The 25850-nt window shown below is 42.8% G+C and overlaps 1 protein-coding gene across 4 annotated transcripts in view; it reads left to right on the top strand.

Moving 5' to 3' along the window:
- LOC140211208 (caM kinase-like vesicle-associated protein) overlaps positions 1-25850 on the top strand; it is a 232373-nt gene that overhangs the window by 120185 nt on the left and 86338 nt on the right. For all 4 annotated transcript variants that reach the window (XM_072280809.1, XM_072280808.1, XM_072280807.1 and 1 more), the window contains exons 3-4: positions 2904-3035; positions 11261-11335. In XM_072280809.1, the coding sequence (XP_072136910.1) occupies positions 2904-3035; positions 11261-11335 (207 nt within the window). The remainder of the gene's footprint in view (positions 1-2903; positions 3036-11260; positions 11336-25850) is intronic.

Genomic DNA, 25850 nt, shown 5'->3' with positions numbered 1-25850 from the left:
TTTCTAGGCTACCTATTGTCTTCTTTATCCTTTGTAAAAGTTATCCCTGAGGAAATCTGGTTGAAATACAGACTGGAGAAGAGTAGAATTTCACTTGGTATCTCATTACTCCCTACCCTAATTTAGCTTTTTGAACGCCACAGAAGTGTAGCAATTAGTGCATTGCTTTTACAGCTCAGGGTGCTGTAGTTCAGAGTTTAATCCCAGGGTCCTCTGTAAAGAGTCTGTACATCCTGTAGAATGTGTGAGTTTTCTCCAGGTGATCCAGTTTCTTCCCACAGTCCAAAGACACATTGATTTGTTGGTTAATTAGTCATTGCAAATTGTCCCATGATTAGGCTAGGGTTAAATTGGGTATATTGGTGGTTGCTGGGCAGCACAGCTCAAAGGGCTGGAAGGGCCTATTCCACGCTATCTCTAAATAAAGTAAAAAGAAAAAGAAATCCACAAATATTGGGGATCTGAAATGGAAATAGAAGCTTATGAAAATTTTCTAACTTTTCCCTCATTATCTATGGATATATTAACTTTATAGCTTCAGCATTTTTTGTTAGGTATCATAGACCTGGCCCTTAACTCCTGACTTGTGAATGAGCAAGTTCTGCAATAGTCTGTCTCATAAACTTCTGAGTCAGAGGCTAATGCATGACAGGATAGAGCATGAGTGGAGAAGGAGCTTCAAGGCCATTGTACAACAACAGATGTCAGTAATGGAGCTGGCACCTGGTCAAGGCTTCCATCCATTCATGTTCAGATAGTGGGAATCACAGTTCAAAGTTCTAAGTAAATTTATTCAAAGTTCTAAGAAAATTTATTGTTAAAGTATGTGTATGTCACCATATACAAACCTGAGATTAGTTTTCCAGCAGGCATTCACAGTAGAACAAAGAAATACAACAGAATCAATGAAAAACTATGCATGGAAAGACCGACAAGTAACCAATGTGCAAAATAAAAGTATTATCAAATAAATAAATAATATGAGAACATGAGTTGTAGAGTCCTGGAAAGTGAGTCTATAGGCCGTGGAATCAGTTCAGAGTTAAGTGTATTCAACCTGCTTTTGATTCTAATTTGCATGTATAAGATCATGTGGGGCATTGATAGGATGCACACAGTTTTTCACAACAGAGGGAATCAAAAATTAGAGTACATAGGATTAAGGTGAGAGAGGAAGAATTTAAAGAGGATTGAGTGCCAAATTCTTCATACGGAGCGGTGGGTGTTGAAGTGGTGCAATCACCCAATTTAAAAAAACATTTGGTTTAATACATGGATAGGAAATGTTGAGAGGCATACTGTATGTGCCTGATATGGATAAATGGACAAGTTTAGATGGTCAGCATGGATGAGCTGAGCCAAAGGGTTGCTCTTTGACATTGTGGCTCAAAGTCGATTACTATTTCCTCAACATTTACCACACCAAAACACCAGGAATTCTGCAGATACTGGAAATTCAAGCAACACACATCAAAGTTGCTGGTGAACGCAGCAGGCCAGGCAGCATCTGTAGGAAGAGGTGCAGTCGACGTTTCAGGCCGAGACTCTTCGTCAGGACTAACTGAAGGAAGAGTGAGTAAGGGATTTGAAAGTAGGAGGGGGAGGGGGAGATCCAAAATGATAGGAAAAGACAGGAGGGGGAGGGATGGAGCCAAGAGCTGGACAGGTGATAGGCAAAAGGGGATACGAGAGGATCATGGGACAGGAGGTTCGGGAAGAAAGACAAGGGGGGGGGACCCAGAGGATGGGCAGGAGGTATATTCAGAGGGACAGAGGGAGAAAAAGGAGAGTGAGAGGAAGAATGTGTGCATAAAAATAAGTAACAGATGGGGTACGAGGGGGAGGTGGGGCCTTAGCGGAAGTTAGAGAAGTCGATGTTCATGCCATCAGGTTGGAGGCTACCCAGACGGAATGTAAGGTGTTGTTCCTCCAACCTGAGTGTGGCTTCATCTTTACAGTAGAAGAGGCCGTGGATAGACATGTCAGAATGGGAAAGGGATGTGGAATTAAAATGTGTGGCCACTGGGAGATCCTGCTTTGTCTGGCGGACAGAGCGTAGATGTTCAGCAAAGCGGTCTCCCAGTCTGCAATATTGGCGAGACCCGACGCAGACTGGGAGACCGCTTTGCTGAACATCTACGCTCTGTCCGCCAGACAAAGCAGGATCTCCCAGTGGCCACACATTTTAATTCCACATCCCATTCCCATTCTGACATGTCTATCCACGGCCTCCTCTACTGTAAAGATGAAGCCACACTCAGGTTGGAGGAACAACACCTTACATTCCGTCTGGGTAGCCTCCAACCTGATGGCATGAACATCGACTTCTCTAACTTCCGCTAAGGCCCCACCTCCCCCTCGTACCCCATCTGTTACTTATTTTTAGGCACACATTCTTCCTCTCACTCTCCTTTTTCTCCCTCTGAACATACCTCTTGCCCATCCTCTGGGTCCCCCCCCCCGTCTTTCTTCCCAGACCTCCTGTCCCATGAGCCTCTCGTATCCCCTTTTGCCAATCAACTGTCCAGCTCTTGGCTCCATCCCTCCCCCTCCTGTCTTCTCCTATCATTTTGGATCTCCCCCTCCCCCTCCTACTTTCAAATCCCTTACTCACTCTTCCTTCAGTTAGTCCTGACGAAGGGTCTCGGCCTGAAACGTCGACTGCACCTCTTCCTACAGATGCTGCCTGGCCTGCTGCGTTCACCAGCAACTTTAATGTGTGCTGCTTTACCACACCAATAAGTTTTCACAAAGACCCACTCACAGGTCGCTTATAAATCCTGATCTGGCAGCATTGAGTTTATGAAGCTGAATTGTTTAGAGAAACCCAGAAATTAACTGCTGATATAATATGGTTTCTCACTTTATTTCTCTCTCTCTCTTTCTTTCACTCTTTAAAACAGGGAGGAGTTCTGTGAAATATTACGGGCAAAAGAGAAATCTACGGGGAAAATGTACACCTGCAAGAAGTTTTTGAAGAAAGATGGAAGAAAAGTTAGAAAGGCGGCTAAAAATGAAATCATGATTTTGAACATGTAAGTCCCTACAATTGTGTCATCACTTCCTTTGTGGATTTAATCCCTCACCATCATACAATATTTAAGATATATGCAACTTCCAGATGAACTTACTTGCCTAATATTGAACCCAGTATAAGAATAGCCAACATTACATTCTTTTCTTTGTAGTTCAGAATGAATGTTGAATAGGCTTAAAAAGCAAAGACCCTTTTCTGCTACTAAATGAAAGAATAAAACTTGGTAGATTAGTTTACTATTGTCACATACACCAAGATACAGTGAAAAACTTAGTTTTGCATGCCATCCATACAGATAGTGTCATTACAACAGTATATTAAGGTTGTACAAGATAAAACAATAACAGACTGCAGAATAAGGTCTCACAGTTACAAAGAAAGTGCAGTCAAAGCAGAGAATAAGGTGAAAGGGTACTTGAGGAAGGATATACTGGCTTTGGAGGCAGTGCAGAGGATGATTCCAGGGATGAAGAGGTTAACCTATGAGGAGAGATTGAGTCACCTGGGACTATACTCTCTGGAGTTCAGAAGAATGAGAGGGGATCTTATAGAAACATAAAAAAATTTGAAAGGGATAGATAAGATAGAAGTAGGAAAGTTGTTTCCATTGGTAGGTGAGACTAGAACTAGGGGACATTGCCTCAAGATTCAGGGGAGAAGATTTAAGACAGAGATGAGGAGAAACTGTTTTTCCCAGAGGGTGGTGAATCTGTGGAATTCTCTGCCCAGGGAAGCAGTCGAGGATTCTTCATTAAATATATTTAGGAAACAGTTAGATAGATTTTTAAATAGTAGGGGAATTAAGGATTATGGGGAAAAGGCAGGTAGATGGAGCTGAGTTTTAAGGACAGATCAACCATGATCTTATTGAATGGTGGGGCAGGCTCAATGGGCCGGATGGCCTACTCTTGCTCCTATTTCTTATGTTCTTAAGTGTGGCGCGTGGTCAAGTGGTTAGGGTGTTGGACTAGCAATCTGAAGGTCGTGGGTTCGAGCCTCGGCCAAGGCAGCATGTGTGTCCTTGAGCAAGGCACTTAACCACATAATGCTCCAGTCTACCCAGCTGAGAATGGGTACTAGCAAAAAGTGCTGGGGGTTAACCTTGCGATAGACTGGCATCCTATCTGGGGGGAAATCTCGTACTCTCAGTTGCTTCATGCCATGAACACCGGCATAAGCAACGGCCTGATGGGCCACAAGGCTCGTGACAGACTTTAATCTTTAACTTATGTTCTTAAGGTCATATGTTTGTCTGCCTCTATTGCAGTTTCTCTATAACTGTACAACTATTGAATTGTCCCCTGGTATGTTCTTAAGTCAAGAATCCATCTTATTGTCCTGACGAAGGTCTCGACCTGAAACGTCGACTGCACCTCTTCCTACAGATGCTGCCTGGCCTGCTGCGTTCACCAGCAACTTTGATGTGTGTTGCTATCCATCTTATTGTACCAGGGAACCATTCAATGGTCTTATAACAATAGGGTAGAAGCTGTCCTTAAGCCTGGTGGTATGGGTCTCAAGCTTTTGTATTTTCTGCCCAGTTAAAGGAGGGGAGAAGAGAGAATGTCTGCAGTGGGTAGCGTCTTTGATTATATTGGCTGCTTTACTGAGGTAGCAAGAAGTGTAGACAGTGTCCATGGAGGGCAGGCTGATTACTGTGATGGTCCAAACTGGTGCCACAGCTCTAAAAAATTTTCCTGTGCACTTGGATGTACCAAGCTATGATGTATTTGGACAGGATGTTTTCTATATTGCATGTATAAACATTGGAGGGAACAAAAGGGACTTGCATATTTCTTCAGGCTCCTGAGGAAGTAAGGCACTGGTGTGCTTTCTTTGCCATGGTGTCTATGTGGTTGGATCAGGACAGGGTATTGAAGATGTTCACACCCAACAACCTGAAATATTCAGCTGTGCTGTGCTGTTCCAATTCAGCTCTTGTCATTCAATCTCCCAAATCCATGTGTAAGACCAATAATATTTAACCTTAGAGATGAAAATATCACTATTCATAGGAACAAGGAAACAACGTTAGGGCTTGGAACCCCATCTCTTTTCAATTTCTTTTTCTTCTACCACAATCACTAGCTAATACTCAAAGGTTTCAAAGGTAATTTAATGTCAGAGAAATGTATGCAATATACATCCTGAAATGCTTTTTCTCCACAACCATCCACGAAAACAGAGGAGTGCCCCCTAAGAATGGATAACAGTTAGATGTTAGAACCCCAAAGTTCCCCCCAGCACCCCCCCCGAGCATAAGCGGCAGCAAGCAATAAAACCCCCTCCCCCACCAGCAATAAAAGCATCAGCACCCGCCACCAAGCACTCAAGCATGAGCAAGGCAACAGCAGAGAATTAGGTTTGTAGTACTCCAAAGACTGCATTGTTCACCTGGCATTCGACATACCACAGGCTCTCTCTCTCCCTAATAAGGGAGAAAGAGAAGTCTCTGTTTCACAGCGAGAAGGAGACATAACAAACAGCTCACTGGTTTACGATGTTAAAAGTCCGTTGCATCACTTTTTCTGAGCTCTGTGCCCAAAGATCTCAGGTCTCTGGCACACAGCCAGAGATCGTTCATCTCCAATGCACACCAATCTCCTGCAGAGGCACCGACCTCCAATCCCCCCATCTCCAGAAACACAAGATCCCAGGCCTCCAAAGGCGACCAGAGCTCTTAGTCTGAGCCCTTGACGTGCCGAACAATGGCCAGTTGTGAAACCCCGAGAGCGGGTCCCATTCCCACAAAGAACCATAGTCAGGATGTAACTCCAGGTCAGGGTCTTCAAAAGAACCCTAAAAGGGAAAAATAGAGATATTAAAGATGGAAATAGAGCTATTTCCAAAGATGCAAGCAAAGGAGTCGCTGTTAGGCACCATTATCTCTGCTAAGTTCCGCCTACTAAAGACTGTGTTTAAATAAAACTTCATGAATAAATACACCGATTGTCTATTTGCATGCAAACCTTATTATCGAAAGACAGCCGACCCTTCATCCCCCCGCCAGTCCTTTGTAGCGTTCTCTAGCCCTACAAACCTCCGAACATTCTGCATTCTGCCACTTCCAGGCTCTTGTGCACTACTCTTGTGACCTTTTCTGACCCATAGTCCTCTATTGTCTTCAGACATCCAGGCTAAAGATTTAGAACTCCCTCCTTTGAACTCTCTATGTTTTAGACCTTCCCTACTTCTTTGATTCACTTATTCAAAGTTAACCTTTCTACTTGTCTCCATCTCTGAACTGGTGTTAATTTGCATCTGATTCCACACTCGTAAGCCAAGTTAAACATGCTATGTAAATCTTGAGACTTTGACATCATCACGGGGCTAAATGATAGCATCAGTGTACATCTTCTATCTCAAGCACTAAACTCATTAGAGGGACTTTAAGAGGTTTAAGAGTACAAAGCACCTCAAGGGCGAATTCCAGGATGAATTTCTAGGCTATGTGGATTTGCAATGGCAGGTCCAATCATCTGGCGCCATTTCCATTGATTTTTTTTCAATACCTTTAATGTGACCCGGTTGGTGGTGTAGTGGGGTCACCGTCGGACTTCGGGACAAAAGATCCCAGGTTCGAATCCAGCCAGCCGGTTCCCCTGCACGCTTCCTATCCGTGCTGGGTGACGAGCTGATGATCTCTTTGGAAACTCACCCGGCAGAAGGCAATGGCAAACCACTGCTGTAACTTGCCTTGTACGCAATTCCCACTACGTCAGAGAGGCATGGAGGGAACTCGTCCGCTAACCAGAGAAACTCCGGATGCGACGTACCTTTCTTTTCCTTTACCTTTAATGCATATTAAATAATATTGTGGTGCATATTTTATTTAAATACCAAGAGTCCTTGGAGCTTAGGATGAAACTGATTGAATATTATGAAGACTATGTTGTATAAGCAATAATCAAGGCTGATTCGGGATACTACGCCATCTTAGTGAATCGTTACTAAGTTAAGACGAATTCTTGTTCTCAGTGTGTTGAGGTACAACAGCTAATTTGTTATGAAGGATAATCACCAGCACTTACTCCACCTAGAGGTCACTTGTTATTATGCTAATTGATACGCATTCTGGGGAGAGGTGACATTTTTATCTATGACACTCTCCCTCTGTAACAAGTGTTACAGAAGTAAAACACTCCAAGAGAAGGATTCTGCAACAAGTTACATGCCCAAACATCTATTCTTGCACAGGTTCACCAGGAGTACGCATAGAAAACATAGAAAATAGAAAATAGGTGCAGGAGTAGGCCATTCGGCCTTTCGAGCCTGCACCGCCATTTATTATGATCATGGCTGATCATCCAACTCAGAACCCTGCACCAGCCTTCCGTCCATACCCCCTGATCCCCCTAGCCACAAGGGCCATATCTAACTCCCTCTTAAAAGATAGCCAATGAACTGGCCTCAACTGTTTCCTGTGGCAGAGAATTCCACAGATTCACCACTCTCTGTGTGAAGAAGTTTTTCTTAATCTCGGTCCTAAAAGGCTTCCCCTTTATCCTCAAACTGTGGCCCCTCGTTCTGGACTTCCCCAACATCGGGAGCAATCTTCCTGCATCTAGCCTGTCCAATCCCTTTAGGATTTTATACGTTTCAATCAGATCCCCCCTCAATCTTCTAAATTCCAACAAGTACAAGCCTAGTTCATCCAGTCTTTCTTCATATGAAAGTCCTGCCATCCCAGGAATCAAACTGGTGAACCATGTTGTAGTGTATGAAGGGTTGGCTCTCACATGCTGACCTACACCCACACAGAGCTCATCAACTCAATTAACTTCCAACGTCACCCTCAAATTCACTTGGTACATTGCCAACATAACTCCTTTCTGATGTCTATCTGCCTCCATCTCAAAAGACTGACTATCCACAGGCATTTACTACAAACCTGCCGAGTCCCACAACCACATATTCAGTCCAGATGAAGAGTCATGACCTGAAACAGCAACATCCATTTTCTGAAAATCCAAGTAAACAACATCCACTGATTCTCCTTTCTCTATCCTGCTTGTTATCTCTTCAAAGAATTCCAACATATTTGTCAGGCAAGATTTCCCCTTAAGGAAACCATGCTGACGTTGCCCTATTTTATTCTTGTGCCTCCAAGTACCCCAAAACCTCATCCTTAATAATGGTCTTCAACAGTTTCTGAACCATTCAAATCAGGCTAACAGGCCTATAATTTCCTTTCTTCAGCCTCCCTACCTTCTTAAAGAGAGGAGTGACATTTGCAATTTTCCAGTCTTCTTGAACCATGCCGGAATATACTGATTCTTGAAAGGTCATTACTAAGGCCTCCACAATCTTTTCAGCCACCTCTTTCAGAACTCTGGGGTGCAGTCCATTGGGTCCACATGACTTATCTACAGTGGGACTAGAAAGTTTGTGAACTCTGTAGAATTTTCTCTATTTCTGCATAAATATGACCTAAAATGTGATCAGATGTTCATGTAAGTTCTAAAACTAGATAAAGAGAACCCGATTACAGAAAAAAAACAAAAACAATTAAACACAAAAACATGATACTTATTCATTTATTTATTAATTAAGAAAAATGATCTAATATTACATGTATTTGTTGGAAAAGTATGTGAAATAATTGGAGTCAGAAGTTCCAATCAATGAGATGAGATTGAAGGTATAGGTTGTAGAGGTGCCTTGCCCTATCAAAAATTCACACAGTCAAGTTACTGTCAGAGCCTGCTCTTCTCAAAAAATATCTGTCTATGTGCACCATACCTTGATCAAAACAACTTTCAGAGGGCCTTAGAATTGTAGAGATGCACGAAGCTGGAAAAGGCTACAAAAGCATTTCTAAAGATCTGAGTGTTTATCAGTCCACAGAAAGAGAAATTGTCTACAAATAGAGGAAACTTTCTCTAGGAATGGGCATCCTGCAAAGATCACACCAAGAGCGCAACATGCAGTGCTGAAGGAGATGAAGAAGAACCCAAAGGTCAGAGCAAAAGACCTTCAGAAATCTCTAGAACTTGCTAAAGTCTCTGTTCATACATCCTTATAAGAAAAGCACTGAACTAGAATGGTGTTCATGGAAGGATACCATGGAGGAAACCACTGCTCTCCAAATAAAAACATTCCTGCACTTTTCAAGTTTGCAAAAGACCACCTGGATGCTCTACAATGCTTCTGGGACAATCTTATATGGACCGCTGAGACAAAAGTTGAACTTTTTGGCAGAAATGTACATTGCTATGTTTGGAGGAAAAAGGGCACTGCACACCAACACCAAAACCTCATCCCAACTGTGAAGCATAGTGGAAGGAGCATCTTGGTTTGGGGCTGGTTTGGGGCTGCTTTAGGGCCTCAGTGCCTAGACAGCTTGCAATCGTTAAGGGAAGAATGAATTCAAAATTGTATCAAGACATTTTACAAGAGAATGTCAGGGTACAAACATTACCTGAAGCTTTATAGAAGTTGGATAATGCAACAAGATAATGATCCAAAAGACAAGAGTAAATCAACAACAGAATGGTTTTAAAAAAAAAGAAAAGTAGCCTTTTGCAAAGGCCAAGTCAAAGTCCTGACCTTAATCCTATAAAAATGTTGTGGAAGGACCCGAAGCAAGCAGTTCATGCAAGGAAGCCCACCAACATCCCAGAGTTGAAGCAGTTTTGTAAGGAGGAATAGTCTAAAATTCCTCCAAGCTGATGTGTAAGGCTGATCAACAATTGATGAAAATATTTGGTTGAAGTTATTGTTGTACAAGGGGGTCACACCAGTTACCGAAAGCAAAGGTTCACATACTTTTTCCAACAAATACATGTAATATTGGAACATTTTCTCAATAAATAAATGAACAAGTATAATGTTTTTTGTGTTATTTATTTAATTGGGTTGCCTTTGTCTAGTTTTAGGACTTACATGAAGATCTGGTCATATATTAGGTCATATTTATGCAGAAACAGAGAAAATTCTACAGGGTTCAGAAATGATCTCGCACCATTGTACCTTCAGCCCTGTCAGTTTCCCAAGCACCCTTTCCTTAGTAATAGCAACAACACTTACTTCTGTCCCGACACTCTGAAAATTCTGCATACTGTCTTCCACAGTAAAGACTAATTCAAAGTACTTCAGTTCATCTGCCATTTCTTTGTCTCCCATTATGACCTATCTAGCATCATTTTCCAGTGGTCTGATATCCCCTCTCACATCTCTTTTACTCTTTATATATCTGAAAAAACTTCTGGTATCCTTTCTTATATTATTGGAATAAAGGTCTGAAAAAGGCAGATGGAATTTAATGCAGCCAGGTTTCAGAGGACAAACCAGAGTTGGATTTACACAGTGAATGGTAGGGCACTGAGGTGTCTGGTACAACAAAGGGATCAGGGAATACAGATCCATAATTCCTTGAAAGTAGCATCACAGATCGATAGGGTCATAAAGAAAGCTTTTGATACATTGACCTTCATAAATCACTGTACCGAGTACAGTAGTTGGGATGTTATGTTTAAGTTATATAAGATATTGGTGAGGCCTAATTTGGAGTATTTGTGTGCAGTTTTGGGCACCTACCTACAGGAAATATGAAAATAAGATTGAAAGAGTGCAGAGAAAATTTACAAGGATGTTGCCAGGATGTGAGGACCTGACTTACAGGGAAAGGGTGAATAGATTGAGAGGAGATTTGATAGAGCTATACAAAATTATGAGAGGTATAGATAGGGTAAATCACAACAGGCTTTTTCCACAGTTGGGTGGGACTACAACTAGAGGTCATGGGTTAAGGGTGAAAGGTGAAAGGGGAACATGAGGGCAAATCTCTTCACTCAGAGGGTGGTGACAGTGTGGAACAAGTGGTGGATGCCAGTCTGATTTTAACATTTAAGAAAAATTTGGATAGATACACAGATAGGAGGGGTATGGATGGCTATGGTCCAGGTTCAGGTTGATGGGACTAGGCAAATTAATAGATCAGCACGGAATAGATGGACCAAAGGGACTGTTTTGGTGCAGCGTATAATATAGACACATTCCCATTCATTCCAGTGCCAACTAATGATACTATTATATCAGCCTTAACCATTAACTCAGGCAACTCATTCCACAGACTCATCACCCTCAGTGTGAAAAAATTGCCCCTCAGGTACCGTTTTAAATCCTCCCCTACTTATTTGTCTCTTTCTGTCCTTAAGGAACATAAGATTCCTGCTTTCTGTGTCATCAGACAATCCTCAAACACTTTGTTCTCTCTTCTAGGGTGAAGCATCCAAACATATTGCAACTGGTGGATGTCTTTGAAACGCGCAAGGAATATTTCATCTTCCTGGAACTGTGAGTGAACTGTAACAGATTCAGGGGTGGAAAGGTGGGGTAGAGATCACCTGTGAGTGAATTGTATCAGAGATAGGTGGGAGAGTGGGGGAGATCACCTGTGAGTGAGGGGTGGAATTCAGGGTTGGTAGGTTAAATATGATGGCAGAATATAGAATTAATGGTAAGACTCTTGGCAATGTGGAGGATCAAAGGGATCTTGGGGTCCGAATCTACAGGACACTCAAAGCTGCTGCGCAGGTTGACTCTGTGGTTAATAAGGCATACAGTGCATTGGCCTTCATCAATCGTGGAGCCGAGAGGTAATGTTCCAGCTATATAGGACCCTGGTCAGACCCCGCTTGGAGTACTGTGCTCAGTTCTGGTCACCTCACCATAGGAAGGGTGTGGAAACTATAGAAAGGGTGCAGGGGAGATTTACAAGGATGTTGCCTGAATTGGGGAACATGCCTTATGAGAATAGGCTGAGTGAACTCGGCCCTTTTTCCTTGGAGCGACAGAGGATGAGAGGTGACCTGATAGAGGTGTATAAGATGATGAGAGGCATTGATCGTGTGGATAGTCAGAGGCTTTTTCCCAGGGCTAGAATGGCTAGCACGAGGGGGCACAGTTTTAAGGTGCTTGAAAGTAGGTACAGAGGAGATGTCAGGGGTAAGTTTTTTACGCAGAGAGTGGTGAGTGCGTGGAATGGGCTGCCGGCGACGGTGGTGGAGGCGGATACGATAGGGTCTTTTAAGAGACTCCTGGAGGAGGGCTATGGGTAACCCTATGTAATTTCTAAGGTAAGGACCTGTTTGGCACAGCTTCGTGGGCTGAAAGGCCTGTGTTGTGCTGTAGGTTTTCTATGTTTCTATGGAAAGGTGGGGGGCAGGGGGAGATCACCTGTGAGTGAATTGTATCAGAGATGGGTGGAAGAGTGAGGGAGATTACCTGTGCATAAATTGTAATAGAGACAGGGGTGGGGGAGTAAGGGAGATCACCTGTGAGTGAATTGTAACAGAGAATGGGAGAATGAGGGAGATTACCTGTGATCATAGATGAGTGGGAGGGTGGGAGAGATCACCTGTGACTGAATTGTATCAGAGAAGGGTGTGGTAGTGGAGGAGATCACCTGTGAATGGATTGCAACATATTCAAGGGTGGGAGGGTGGGGTGGAAATCACCTGTGAGTGAATTGTATCAGAGACAGAGGTGGGAAAATGGGGGAGATTGAATTGTATCAGAGAGTGGGGTGGGAGAATGGGGGAGATCATCTTTGAATGAACTGTATCAGAAACAGGGGTGGTAGGGTAAGAGAGATCACCTGGTCAGTATCACTCTGTTCAAATTGGGTGTCAAGTACCAATATATTAAGATTGTTTAAAATTGTTGGGTATGGTTCAATATCATTTCCTTTACACAAGTGTAAGGAGAACAAATTAATTGTTACTCCGGATTCGATCAGCTCAAAAAAAAGACAATAGTAAAGAACAAACTATTAATGATAAAAATGCAATAAATATAAATATATAAGATAGCTTATATGCATAGATTGATTGTATGTGCTTAAGTGATGCTAGGCTGTACTTAGAGTCATAGAACACTAGAGCACAGAAATGAGCCTTCAGCTCATTTAGTCTGTGAGAAGCCATTAATCTACTTTGTCCTATCCCTCAATACCCTTACCATCCATGTACCTATTGAAATTTCTCTCAAATACTGAAATCCACCCTGCATCCACCACTTATGCTAGCAACTCATTCCACACTGTCACCACGCTCTGAGAAAAGAAGTTCCACCTCCTTTTCCCCTTAAATATTTCACCTTTTCTCTTAACCCATGACCTCTAGTTGTAGTTTCACTCAGCCTCACAGGAAAGAGCCTATCTATACCCCTCATAATCTCCTCTCAGTCTTCTATGTTCTAAAGAATAAAGTCCTAACCTATTCAACATTTCCCTTAATTAGGTCCCCAAGCGCTGGCAGCATCCTTGTAAATTTTCTTCAATCTTATTTACATCTTTCCTGTAGATAATGACCAAATTTGCACATAGCACTCCCAATTAGGCCTCACCAAAGCCTTATACAATTTCACCATAACATCGTAACTCCTATACTCAATACATTGATAATGAAGGCCAATGTGCCAGCAGATTTCTTTTTGAACTGATATACCTGTGATGCCACTTTCAATTAATTATTGACCTGTATTCCCATATTCCTTTGCTCTACCTTACTCCTCAGTGCCCTACTGCTCACTGTGTAAGACCTCCACTGGTCAGTCCTCCCAAAGACCTCAAATCCCATCGGCCATTTTTCAGCCCATTTTTCCAGCTGGTCCAGATCCCGTTGCAAGCTCTGATAGTCTTCTTCACTATCTACTACACCCCCAGTCTTGGTGTCAGCAAATTTGTTGATTTAGTTTATCACATTATCAAGATTGTTGATATAGAAATACAACCAACAACAGACCCAGTACTGATCCCTGCAGCACACCACTAGTCACAGGCCTCCAGACAGAGAGGCAACCATCTACAACCACTTTCTAGCTTTTCCCACAAAGCCAATATCTAATTTAATTTACTACCTTATCTTGAATACCAAGTGACTAAACCTTTTTGATCAACCTCCCATGCAGCACCTTGTCAAAGGTCTTGCAAAAGTCCATGTAGACAATGTAAAGTCCATGTATATAACCATAATTTATACTTTTATTATTTATTTATTTATATTTATTTAGTGACGCAGCATTGAGTAGGTCCTTCTGAGTCTTCAATGACCAATTACCCTACTGGGTACGTCTTTGAACTGTGAGAGGAAATGCAGCATTTGGAGAATACTCATGAATTCCATGGGGAGGTCATACAGACTCCTTACAGGTGCTATCAGAATTGAACTCCAAACTCCAGAACGCCAAGCTGTAACAGAACCGTGCTACCGTGGCAATGCATTACATGTATTATGTATTGCAATATACTACTGTCTCAAAAAAAAAATTCATGACACAAGCCAGTGACATTAATTCTGATTCTGATTCTGATTCTAAGTTTGTTGCTTCAAATCCTCTTCATTAATTACAGGTTGCTTTGGCCAGTCCTGAATTTCCACATAAATGAATTCTTTCTGCTAAGAATCAGCAGTGAGCATGGGTCCTAAGGGTTTTATACACAAGTTTCTGAATCAGAATCAGATTTATTGTCACTGACATTAGTTGTGAAATGTGTTGTCTTGTTGCAACAGTATATGCTGGCATAACAAATTACCATAATGTATAATACTATATAAACAGTGCAAAACACGAATAATAAAGTTATGTTCATGGGTTCATAAACTGTTTAGAAATCTGATGATGGAGGAGAAGAAGCTGGTCCTAAATCATTAAGTGTGTGTCTTCAGGTTCCTACACCTCCTTCTTGATGGTAGTAATGAGAAGAGGGTAAAAGCGATCCTTAACAATGGATGCTGTCACTTCGAGGCATGTCTTTTTGAAGATGTCCTTGATATGGGGGAGGCGTGCTCGTGATAGAGCTGGCTCAGTCTACAACCCACTGAAACTTCTTACAACTCTATGAATTGGAGCCTCAATACCAGATGGTGATGCGAACAGTCGGAATGCGAACAGTACATCTGTAGAAATTTGCTAATCTTTGGTGACATATCAAATGGCATGCAGGTTTGTTATGATGTGTAAGTATTACAGAAGGTGACTGAGCAACTCTAAGACAATCTCCTTCACTTTTGTTCCTGTGAAAGCGTTTATTAGTGTTTACGTGCAAACTCCACACAGAACGCACCAGAGCTAGGACTGAAGTCAGATCACTGGAACTGTGAGGCAGCAGTTCTATTAGCTATGTCACTATACCATCATTAGGACTTTCACAGGGGAACTGAATAGGCATATTGGAAAATAATTTTCAGCTAACTGGAATCACTCAAAAAAGAGCCACCACGGACTTGATGATCCAAGCTGCATCTTTTAGTGTTACACTCATTTTATACATTCCTTTAATATCAGGAACTACTTGCTGATGTTACCCATGTACCAAGCTACAGTGAAAGGCTTGTCTTGTATGCTGTTTCTACAGTTTAAATTATTACACAGTGTAAGGTAAAACAACAACAATGCAGAATAAAGTGTAACAGCTACAGAGAAAGTGCAATAAAATGCAGGAGCGTAACGAGGTGGATTATGAGATCAAGAGTCCATTTTATTGTACAAGAGATCCAGTCAAGAGTCTGATAACAGTGGGATAGAAGCAGTCCTTGAGCTTGGTGGTACAGGCTTTCAGGTTTTTGTATCTTCTACCTGATAGGAGAGAGGGGAGAAAAGAGCATGTCCTGTGTGGGTGGGGTCATTGTTTATGCTGGCTGCTTTACTGAGGCAGTGTGTAGTTTAGACAGTCCATAGAGAGAGAGGCTGGTTCCCATGATGTGCAGAGCTGTGTCCACAACTCTCTGCAGTTTATTGCATATCACAGGCATAACAGTTGCCATTTCAATATGTTATGTGTCCAGGTATGATGTTTGCTATGGTGAATTAATAAACACAGGTAAGGGTCAAAGGGTACATGGCCAATTTCTTTAGAAGTATTGGTGAGCTTTCTTGATCGTGACATCAAGAGGTTGGAGAGGTTAATGTGAAGAGGTTGTCAATACATAATTTAATAATTTGAAGTTTAAGGTTCTACTGGATATCTACAAGGGATGATTAATAAGTTCGTGGCCTAAGATAGAAGGAGATGGGTTATTAACTTCAAACTTTCTGCATAATCACTCAAGGAGTTGACCTGCACTTGCATGTAACGAAAGCTGTATAACTCATCTCCTTCTTTCTTAGGCCACGAACGTATCAATCACCCCAGCTGTGGATCACTTTCTAGAGGTCCAAGTCGCCGACTTCTACAAAGAAGGGATCCATACGCTGCACGACCGCTGGACTAAGTGTGTAAATGTAGGAGGGGACTTTGTTGAAAAATAAATGTGCTAGGTTTTCTAAAATTGACTCCTACCTTAGCCACAAACGTAGCAATCACCCCTCGTATGTGAGTAGTGGGTTGTGCCCCTACTGACCAATAACGTGATGAATATCAAAAAGAGATTTGCGGTTCAATCGTTGAAATGTATTTGGTCTGACATTTTGTACTCTGCAGTTTCACTGACTGGTATTAAAAACTCCAGGCTTTGATTCTGTAGGAGGAATATTTAGCATAGGCCAGCGTCCCTGAGGAGGCTTTGATGTAGTCATCACTCTGGAAGGCAACCAAAAGCTCATAATCCTTTGCATTAAGGAAGCTGGAAGAAACAGCATCACCTGAAGCAAAGCTGTGTATTGTATTTGGACAAGACTGCAGAGTGTTTAGTGGCTGAAAGTCTGTCAATATTTAGCTGAAAGGATTTTCAGGGATTGCTCACTGCCGAGTTTCTTAATCACCATTCTGATCACAAGATTAGTTGAGAATTGGCACTGCCAGAACCCAAGAGATGTCAGCCTCTTAATGCAGCTTTGATTATCTTTGCTGAAGCAAAGACATTAGTGCCAGATGACATGCATCGACAGTACTATACTAATAGCCAAGGGGGCATCCTTAGTTCATCCTATCACATCAGTTAATTTCATTATGAGTGTACACATGTTACAGGAATTGATTCCATAAAGTGCTTTCAACTCAAGCAGAATGAGTGCAGATAATCCTCAACAATCCTGTGTTTATTGAGAAATAAACACAGACACAGGTCCCTAGGCCTGTCAAAGTCCATGCTCACATCAACCATTTACATTAATCGTACATTCATCCCATCTTTTATTCAAGATTCAGGATTGTTTAATGCCATTTCCAGTACACAAGTGTAAAGGAGAATGAAATAATTGTTACTCCAGATCCAATGCAGTATAAATAAAACACAAAGATAAAGAACAACAATAATTATAATACACAGTAAGAATAAATACACAAGATAGCTTATATACATTGATTGTATGTTCGTAAAGTGATGCTACGATGTACATAATGTATCACGGTCCCAACTGAGCAGTGGCAGGCATCCAAGTTTCGGCTCTCCAATTCCCTGGATTATGGTTAGGGGCGCTGTCCCTTTAAAACTTAGACTGTCAATTATCACCTGCCACATTCCTTCATAGAAACTCTGTACTTAAAGGCCTTGTGCTGAGTTCCATTTCTGGTACTACTGTTTGCATTCTTGTTTATTTTGAGTCTGAGTCAATTCTAGACCTTACTCTACATTTGGCTTTACCTCCATCCATAGCTCTCTCATTACAGAATGATTGAGCCCTTGTGAACCCAGCAGACTATGAAAGTTTGTGACTGCCTGGGACTACGAGGGAGCAATTGTAGGCAGACACAACAACATGCTTCAGAAGATCCTCTCCACCTTCTAGAAACGCTCCAACTCCAGTAGGCAGGATTCTGGTTCAGCCAGAGTGGCTGCCAGTTCCCGGCATGTTCAAGCTGGAGACTCCGTCAATACTCATGAAGGATCACTGCATGTACGGGTCCCGAGTCGTATAATGGTAACCCCAAAGAATGCTGAGGATTCATGGTACAACACTCCTTGGCCATTAAGTTACAGCCATCCAAGTATCTATTAGAATGCAGTAAGATACCTATATCATCTCGCTCCCTACTGTAACAGCCCTTGCCTTAGCCACTACACTCTGGCAAAAGGGTTCATCCATCTGTGCTAGTGCAGACCTTTTCTCAGAGACTTTGAGGAGGGTGTTCTATCATCCCACTGAAGGATATGGGACAAGTTGTTCAGGGGAATCGGTCTGTGGTCAATGAGTTCAGAGAATTTTGTTCCTTGACCACAAAGAAGGGTTGGAGTATGGAAGCACTAAACGCTCTATTCCATAATGGATTGAGTGACGAGCTAAACGATGCCCTTGTGCCCGTGAACTTGTGAAGGATCTAGAGGGTATTCTGGAACTGGTGATGTGACTCAGTAAGTGAGTAACAGAAAGGAGAAGGGATAGATGAAGGAGATTATTACATAAGAAATAGGAGCAAGAATAGGCCATCTGGCCCATCGAGCCTGCTCTGCCATTCCATAAGATCATGACTGATCTGGCCATGGACTCATCTCCACCTACCTGTCTTTTTCCCATAATCCTTAATTCCCCTACTGTACAAAAATCTATCCAACCTTGTCTTAAGTATATCTACTGAGGTAGCTTTCACTGCTTCACTGGGCAAAGAATTCCAAAGGTTCACCACTCTCTTGGAAAAGTAGTTCCTCCTCATCTCCATCCTAAATCTACTCCCCCGAATCTATGAGGGAGGCTATGTTCCATTGTTCTAGTCTCATCTACCAGTGAAAACAACTTTCCTGCCTCCATCTTATCTATCCCTTTCATAAGTTTGTATGTTCCTATAAGATCTTCTCTTACTCTTCTGAATTCCAGTGTCTACAGTCCCAGGTTCTCAATCTCCCCTCATCTCTGGTATCAACCTGGTGAACTTCCTCTGTACCACCTCCAAAGCCAGTAGTATCCTTCTTTAAGTAAGGAGACCAGAACTGCATGCAGTACTTCAGGTGCAGCCTCACCTGCACCCTGTACAGTTGTAGCATAACCTCCCTGCTTTTCAATTCAATCCCTCTAGCAATGAAGGTCAGCATTCATTTGCCACCTTGATAGCCGGTGCACCTGCAAACCAGCCTTTTGTGATTCATGCACAAGTACTCCCAAGTCCCTCTGCACAGCAACATGCTGCAGTTTTTTGCCATTTAAATGATAATCTGCTCTTTCATTTTTCTTTCCAAAGTAGATAACCTTGCATTTACCAACATTGTACTCCATCTGCCAGACCCTTGCCTGCTCACAGCCTATCTATATCTCTCTGCAGACTCTCCGTATCTTCTGCACAATTTGCTTTTCCACTCAATTTAGTACCATCATTAAACTTAGATACACTACACTCGGTCCCCTCTTCCAGATCGTTAATTTATATCATGAACGGTTGCGAGACCAGCACCAACCCCTGCGGCACTCTGTTCACCACTGATTGCCAGCCAGAGTAACACCCATGTATTCCAACTCTCTGTTTTCTATTAGTTAACCAATCCCCTGTCCATGCTAATACATCACCCCCAACTCTATGCATCCTTATCTTATGAATAAGTCTTTTGTGTGGCACCTTCTCGAACACCTTCTGGAAATCCCATTTCTTTCCAGATGCCTTGCTATTTCTTCTTTAATGATAGCTTCAAGCATTTTCCCAACTACAGATGTTAAACTAACTGGCCTATATTTACCTGCCTTTTGCCTACATCCTTTTTTGAACAGTGGAGTGACATTTGCCATCTTCCAATCTACCAGGACGTACCCAGAGTCCAGAGAATTTTGGTAAATCATCACCAAAGTCTCTACTATAACATCTGCCATTTCTTTCAGTACCCTGGAATGCATTCCATCAGGACCAGGGGACTTATTTATCTTCAGGCCCACAAGTTTGCTCAGCACTACTTCTTTAGTGATAGCAGAGGTTCTCATCTCCCATCGCATACATAGCATCTCTCTTTGGTATGTTAGATGTGTCCTCCACCGTGAAGACCAACACAAAATAGTCATTCAAAGCCTCTGCTATTTCCTCATTATCTACTATCAATTCCCCCTCCTCATCCTCCAAGGGACCTACATTCACTTCAGCCACGCTTTTCTGCTTTATATAAGTATAAAAACTATTACTATCCGTTTTTATATGTTGTGCTAGTTTATATGTTGTTCTAGCTTCTCTTCCTTTATTGCTCACTTAGTGGTACTTTGTTGCTTTTTAAAGTTTTCCCAATCTTCCAGTTTCCCACTACTCTTGGCAACTCTTGCATGAGCTTTTACTTTGATGCCTTCTTCTATTTCCTTAGTTATTCAAGGCTGACTCTCCCCACCCTTAATGTCCTTGCTTTTAACTGGAACATTTTTGTTGAGGACCGTAAATAATCTCTTTGAAAGTCTTCAACTGTTCCTCAATTGTCCCACCATATAGCCTGTGTTCCCAGTCTACACCAGCCAAATCCTCCCTCATCCCATTGTAGTCATGTTGTTTAGGCATAGTACACTGATTTTAGATTGAGCTACTGCAGCCACCATTTGAATGACAAATTTAATCGTACAGTGATCACTAATTTTACCTTTCTCATTGCACAGGACCAGATTAAAGATAGCACATTCCCTTATAGGTTCAGAAACATGCTGAAAGTACTCACCCCTGACTATCCTTTGTCCTCTCCAATCCCCCAGGCTAGGTCTCCTCCTTGACCATCGCTGATCCCAGCCTCTGAGTCACCTATGCAATCGGGCTGGACCAGGCCTACTCGAGCTGAAGGACTGAAGGAGGGAGAGGTGCTGCACTTACTGTGGAGAGGCCAAACATTATTGTACCTCTTGTCCCAAGCTGCCAGGAAACTCCTGGGACCATCCAGTATAGGGAGTTTTGTAATGGTTGCTGGCCTCACTCCCAGTTCATCTCCCTCCGGAGTGGTGCTCCATGTGTCAGTTTCATGGAGAGATCAAAAACATTCTCTAGATGCCTTTATTAACTCAGACGCAGTGGGGAAATTTTTGGACCTCAGACTAATTAAAAATCCTCTTTTCGCATCTCAACTAGTGGCTTATTGCCATGGCCCTGGATGGAAGACTTTTGGTATCAGAGCAGATCAACAACCAAACATCGCAACTTAAGCTTAAAACTGGCCAGCAATTCAGCTCCATCTCATTTGCTTCCCAGGAATACCATTCATTGTGGGTCATCCCTGGCTGTCATCCCACAACCCAAGAGTCAACTGAAGTTCTGGTGTCATTCTGGGTGGATCAAGGCAGTGCTAAAAGAAATGTCTCTAAAAGGGCCTTCTGAATTACCTTGTGAGTTTACTTCTGAGAGTACCCCTGGATGCCTCCTGAGTTAGCTTTTGAACCTTCCACCTCTAACCCCAGTGAATCACATTTGTCTCAATGTCCCCCAGAAAATTCAGACCTGCTGGAGGTCTTAAACCAGAAGAGGTCATCACTCTACAACCTCACCAGGTCTATGACCATGCCATCAATCTGCTACCAGGTACTTGTCTTTGGGGATAGCTCTACTCTCTATCGGCCCCAAAGAGAAAAGCCATTGAGGACTATATCCAAGAATCTATGTGCTCTAGGTTTACTGAACAATCCACATCTCCCACTGGAGCCAGGTTTTTCTTTGTCACCAAAAAGGATGGTGGACTAAGGCCCTGCATAGACTAGTGGGGGCGAAATAAGAATACTGTTAAAAAACTAGTATCCTCTCACTGTCATGAACATGGCCTTTGAGTTTCTCCAGGGAGCTACAGTATTTACCAATTTGGACCTATTAAACAACCACAACCTAATCTGTATTCATGAGGGAGACGAATGAAAAACTGCATTCAACACACCAGTGGGCCACTATGAATACCAGGTGATACCTTTTGGGTTGGGAAACACTCCAGCGTTATTTCAAGCCTTCGTCAATGACGTGCTCTGGGAGACACTACACCACCTGGAGTGGCAACCTGATCTAGGTGGAGTTTACGCACAACACACTTCAGCATTCGCCTATCAGGATGTTCCTTTCAAATGCCAATTCGGGTACCATCCTCTGCTGTTCCTGAAACAAGAAGTGGAGGTGAAGGTTCCATCAGTGGACCAACTAGGCCAGAAACGTGTTAAGGCGAGAGAGACATTATTGGTCAATCACAGCAAGAATGAGATTAGGACAACCACTGGAGAAGACAGGGAACAGCAGGGCTTTTGATCTGTGGGTCTGGCTCCCAGCTAGAGATCTCCCCATGCAGGTTGAATCCAGACACTTGGCCCCTCATTACATTGGTCCAATCAAAATCCTGCTACCAGTAGGCAACCCAGTTACCTATTGTCCTCTACTCCAGAACACCATGCGGATTCACCCTACATTCCACATATCCCATCTCAAGCCCTTGAGTGCCAGCCCCTTGGTGCCAGTTCTCAAATTTCCTCCACCTCCCAGAATTGTTGAAGGACAACCTACCTACACAGTCCAGCAGCCATTGTTTGAGATAAAAGGCAGTACCTCTCGAATTGGGAGAGATATGGTCCTGAAGAAAGAAGCTGGATTCCTTCATGGACTCTTCCTTGATAGAGGACTTTCACCAGTACCATCCTGATTACTCTGGGCCATTGGGAACAGCCTGTAGGAGGTGGAGTCTGTCAGGGTCCCGAATGAACAGTGGGAAGCATCCAAGTTTTGGCACCCCAATTCCCCAGCATATGGTTAGCTGCCACTGCCCCTTTAAGACTCAGGCTGTCAATTATTGCCTTCCTTATTCCTTCATGGAAAGTTTGCACTTAAAAGCCTTGTGCTGAGCACTCAGTGCTCAGGGGTTCCATTTCTAGTACTACTGTCTGTGATTTTATCTTTTAAATTTTGTTTGTTTATTTAGAATCTGAGTCTATTCTAGATCTTACTTTGCATTTAGGTTCACCACCATCCGTAGCTCTTATTACATAAGGTGACTGACAGGAAAAAATAAAGTTGTGCTGGAGTTAGTGGGTGGAGGTGTTGATCAGCCTTACTACTTGGGGAAAATAACTTTTTGAGTCTGGTGGTCTGGGCGTGGATACTATGTAGCCTCCTCCCTGATGGGAGTGTTTCAAGCTGTCTCTGAACAGGGTGTGTGGGATCCTTCACAATGTTACTGGCCCTTTTCTGACACCTTTCTGTATGTATGTCTTTGATGGAGGTAGGCTGATGCTAGTGGAGCATTTTGCAGTTTTAGAGCTTGGTGTACAGCTTTCCTGTTTGCTGAATTGCAGTTTCTGTACCAAGTAGTATGTGATTGTTAGGATGTTCTCTACTGCACATCTGTAGAATGCCATGCAAAGCCCAGCTCTCTTCAGCCTCCTCAGAAAACAGAGGCAATGGTGAGCTTTCTTGACTGTGTAGAATATGTTCTGGTACCATGAGAGGCTGTGTGAGATGTGCGCTCCCAGGATATTGAAACCGCTCACAGTTTCCATTGCTGTACTGCCCATGTAAAAAGGGGTGTGAGTGGTATGAGTTCTCCTGAAGTCGATAGCTATCTCCCTTGTCTTGTTGACATTAAGGAAGGGGTTATTTTCCTGTCATCAGGCTCTGAATTCTTCCACCTGCCATCATTCTTGGTCAAGTCCTCCAAGATAAGTCCGCTCCTACCTATATTTTGCAATGACCAATTAACTCACCAAACTGTCTGTCTTTGGGATGTGGAAGAAAATCAGAGCACCTGGAGGAAACCCACACAGCACATGGCGAACGTGCAAACTCCACACAGACAACACCTCAGGTGGGAATTGAACTGGCAGCTGAGAGGAAAACCTGAGTGCAGCCTCCTTGTTTAGTTTTGAAGGCAGTGACTTCCTACCAGAATTTGTTTGCCTCCAGCTGTTTTCAGTTAACTTTGGACTTCATTTGTTTACCTTTCAAAGAGATATGCCTCAAATAACTAATCTGACACGTCTATTGCTTCTTCATGCCATGTGTCCTCTCTGAACCCCTCCCTTACTGTTACCTGCTGGGAGCTGTGTGACTGGGCTCTACCTGAGCATGGATGCAGATACCTTAATCACTTGTTGTTGCTGAGAGAGAAGCAGTAGTAATACCTTCATTGGAATAGTAAATGACTGAAAGTCTTGTTTTGTCCTTCCGTCCCTCTGCATGCAGGCCCTGTCCAGACTGATGAGATCTGTAGTGATTTATTGTTTTCCTGACTTTCTGAAAATTTCCACAAACTGACTTCATCCAACCCTACAGCAAGCTTTTAATAATTCTATTTTGGAGGCTTCAGTGAAGAGAGACTTCACTCAGAGAAAGCAAAGCTCAAGATTTTTTTCTTGCTCTTCTTTATATCGGCTCGGCTCCGTAGAGGTGACAGGCAGAATAGTGGATTGCTCCTCTTGCAGGATGTGGGAAGGCAGGGAGACCTCCAGTAACCCTGACCACTACAACTGCGAGAAGTGCATCCAGCTGCAGCTTCATGCTAAGCAGTTGGAGCTGGAATTGGATGAACTCTGGTTCATTCAGGAGGCTGAGGGGGTGATAGACAGGATATATAGAGGGGTAGTTGCACCCAAGGTGCAGGACACAGGAAACTGGGTGACAGGTAGGAAAGGGAAAGTGGCTAAGGAGCCACTGAGGAGTACCCTTGTGGCCTCCCACCCCCACACCAACAAATGTGGATACTGTTGGTGGGGGGATGGTCTAACAGAGGAAAGTCACAGTGGTCAGGTCTCTGGCACTGAATCTGCCTCTGTGACTCACACAGGAAGGGGGAAGAAGAGGCACGCTGTGGTGATAGGGGAGGGGATCGGTTAGTTAGGGGAACAGACAGGAGGTTCTGTGGACAAGAATGAGATTTTTTTTTAATTTTATTTTTATTTGGATAAGGAATTCACAAATATCATGTACTTTTTTCACACATATAACCTTTTCCATTTTTTTATATGTATAAAACTACAATTATTTATACATTCTTAACATAGAAACATAGAAAATAGGTGCAGGAGTAGGCCATTCGGCCCTTCGAGCCTGCACCGCCATTTATTATGATCATGGCTGATCATCCAACTCAGTACCCCGCCCCAGCCTTCCCTCCATACCCCCTGACCCCCGTAGCCACAAGGGCCATATCTAACTCAAGTACACTAACTTAAGTACACATTGAGATGATATAAAAGGAAAATAAACATTTAAATAGATAATTATGTACTGTGGTAAATCTAACCTATTAGGCTAAGTAATAGAATTAATTGTTAAGAAAAATGGTAATAATAGTTTCCATATAACCCTTCTGGACCATTTCCACTGGTCCAAAATGTTGTATATAAGCCTATGTATCAACCATTGTAGGTGTTTACATCCTAATTTGTTCATGCTTGCTCCTGCCCGCAGACATAATTATCCAATCCTTATGTACTTATTTACCTAATTTTTTCATTTTTTTATCCCTTTCCCAAATCTTTCCCTTTACTTGTGTTAATTCTAAACAAGAATGAGATTCATAGATGGTATGTTGCTTCCTGGGTGCCAGGGTCCAGGACATCTTTGATCAAGTTCTCAGCATTCTTAAGTGGGAGGGTGAACAGTCAGAAGTTGTAGTCCATGTAGGTACCAATGACATGGGTAGGGCGAGAGATGAGGTTTTTGCATAGGGAGTTCAGGGACATGGGTGCAAATGGGCAGGATCTCCAGGGTTGTGATCTCAGGATTGCTACCCATGCCATGTGCTAGTGTGGCCAGAACTAGTTTAATACATGGCTAAGGAGTTGGTGTAGGACAGAGAGCATAGGGTTTTTAGATCCCTTCCAGGGAAGGTGGGACCTGTACAGAAGGGATAGTCTGCACCTCAACTGGAGGGGGACTAATATCGTAGTGGGAAGATTGTGAACGCTGCACAGTGGGGTTTAAATTAGAGTTGCAGCGGGATGGGAACCAGAGTGCCAGAACAGTTAGTGGAGAAGTTGTGGAGGCATTTAGATGTTGGTAAGACCTCGTATAAAGTTAGAG

This window comes from Mobula birostris, chromosome 16 (assembly GCF_030028105.1).
Source record: "Mobula birostris isolate sMobBir1 chromosome 16, sMobBir1.hap1, whole genome shotgun sequence".
In the NCBI taxonomy this organism is placed as follows: domain Eukaryota; kingdom Metazoa; phylum Chordata; class Chondrichthyes; order Myliobatiformes; family Myliobatidae; genus Mobula; species Mobula birostris.
This window is presented reverse-complemented; position numbering and strand designations above follow the sequence as displayed.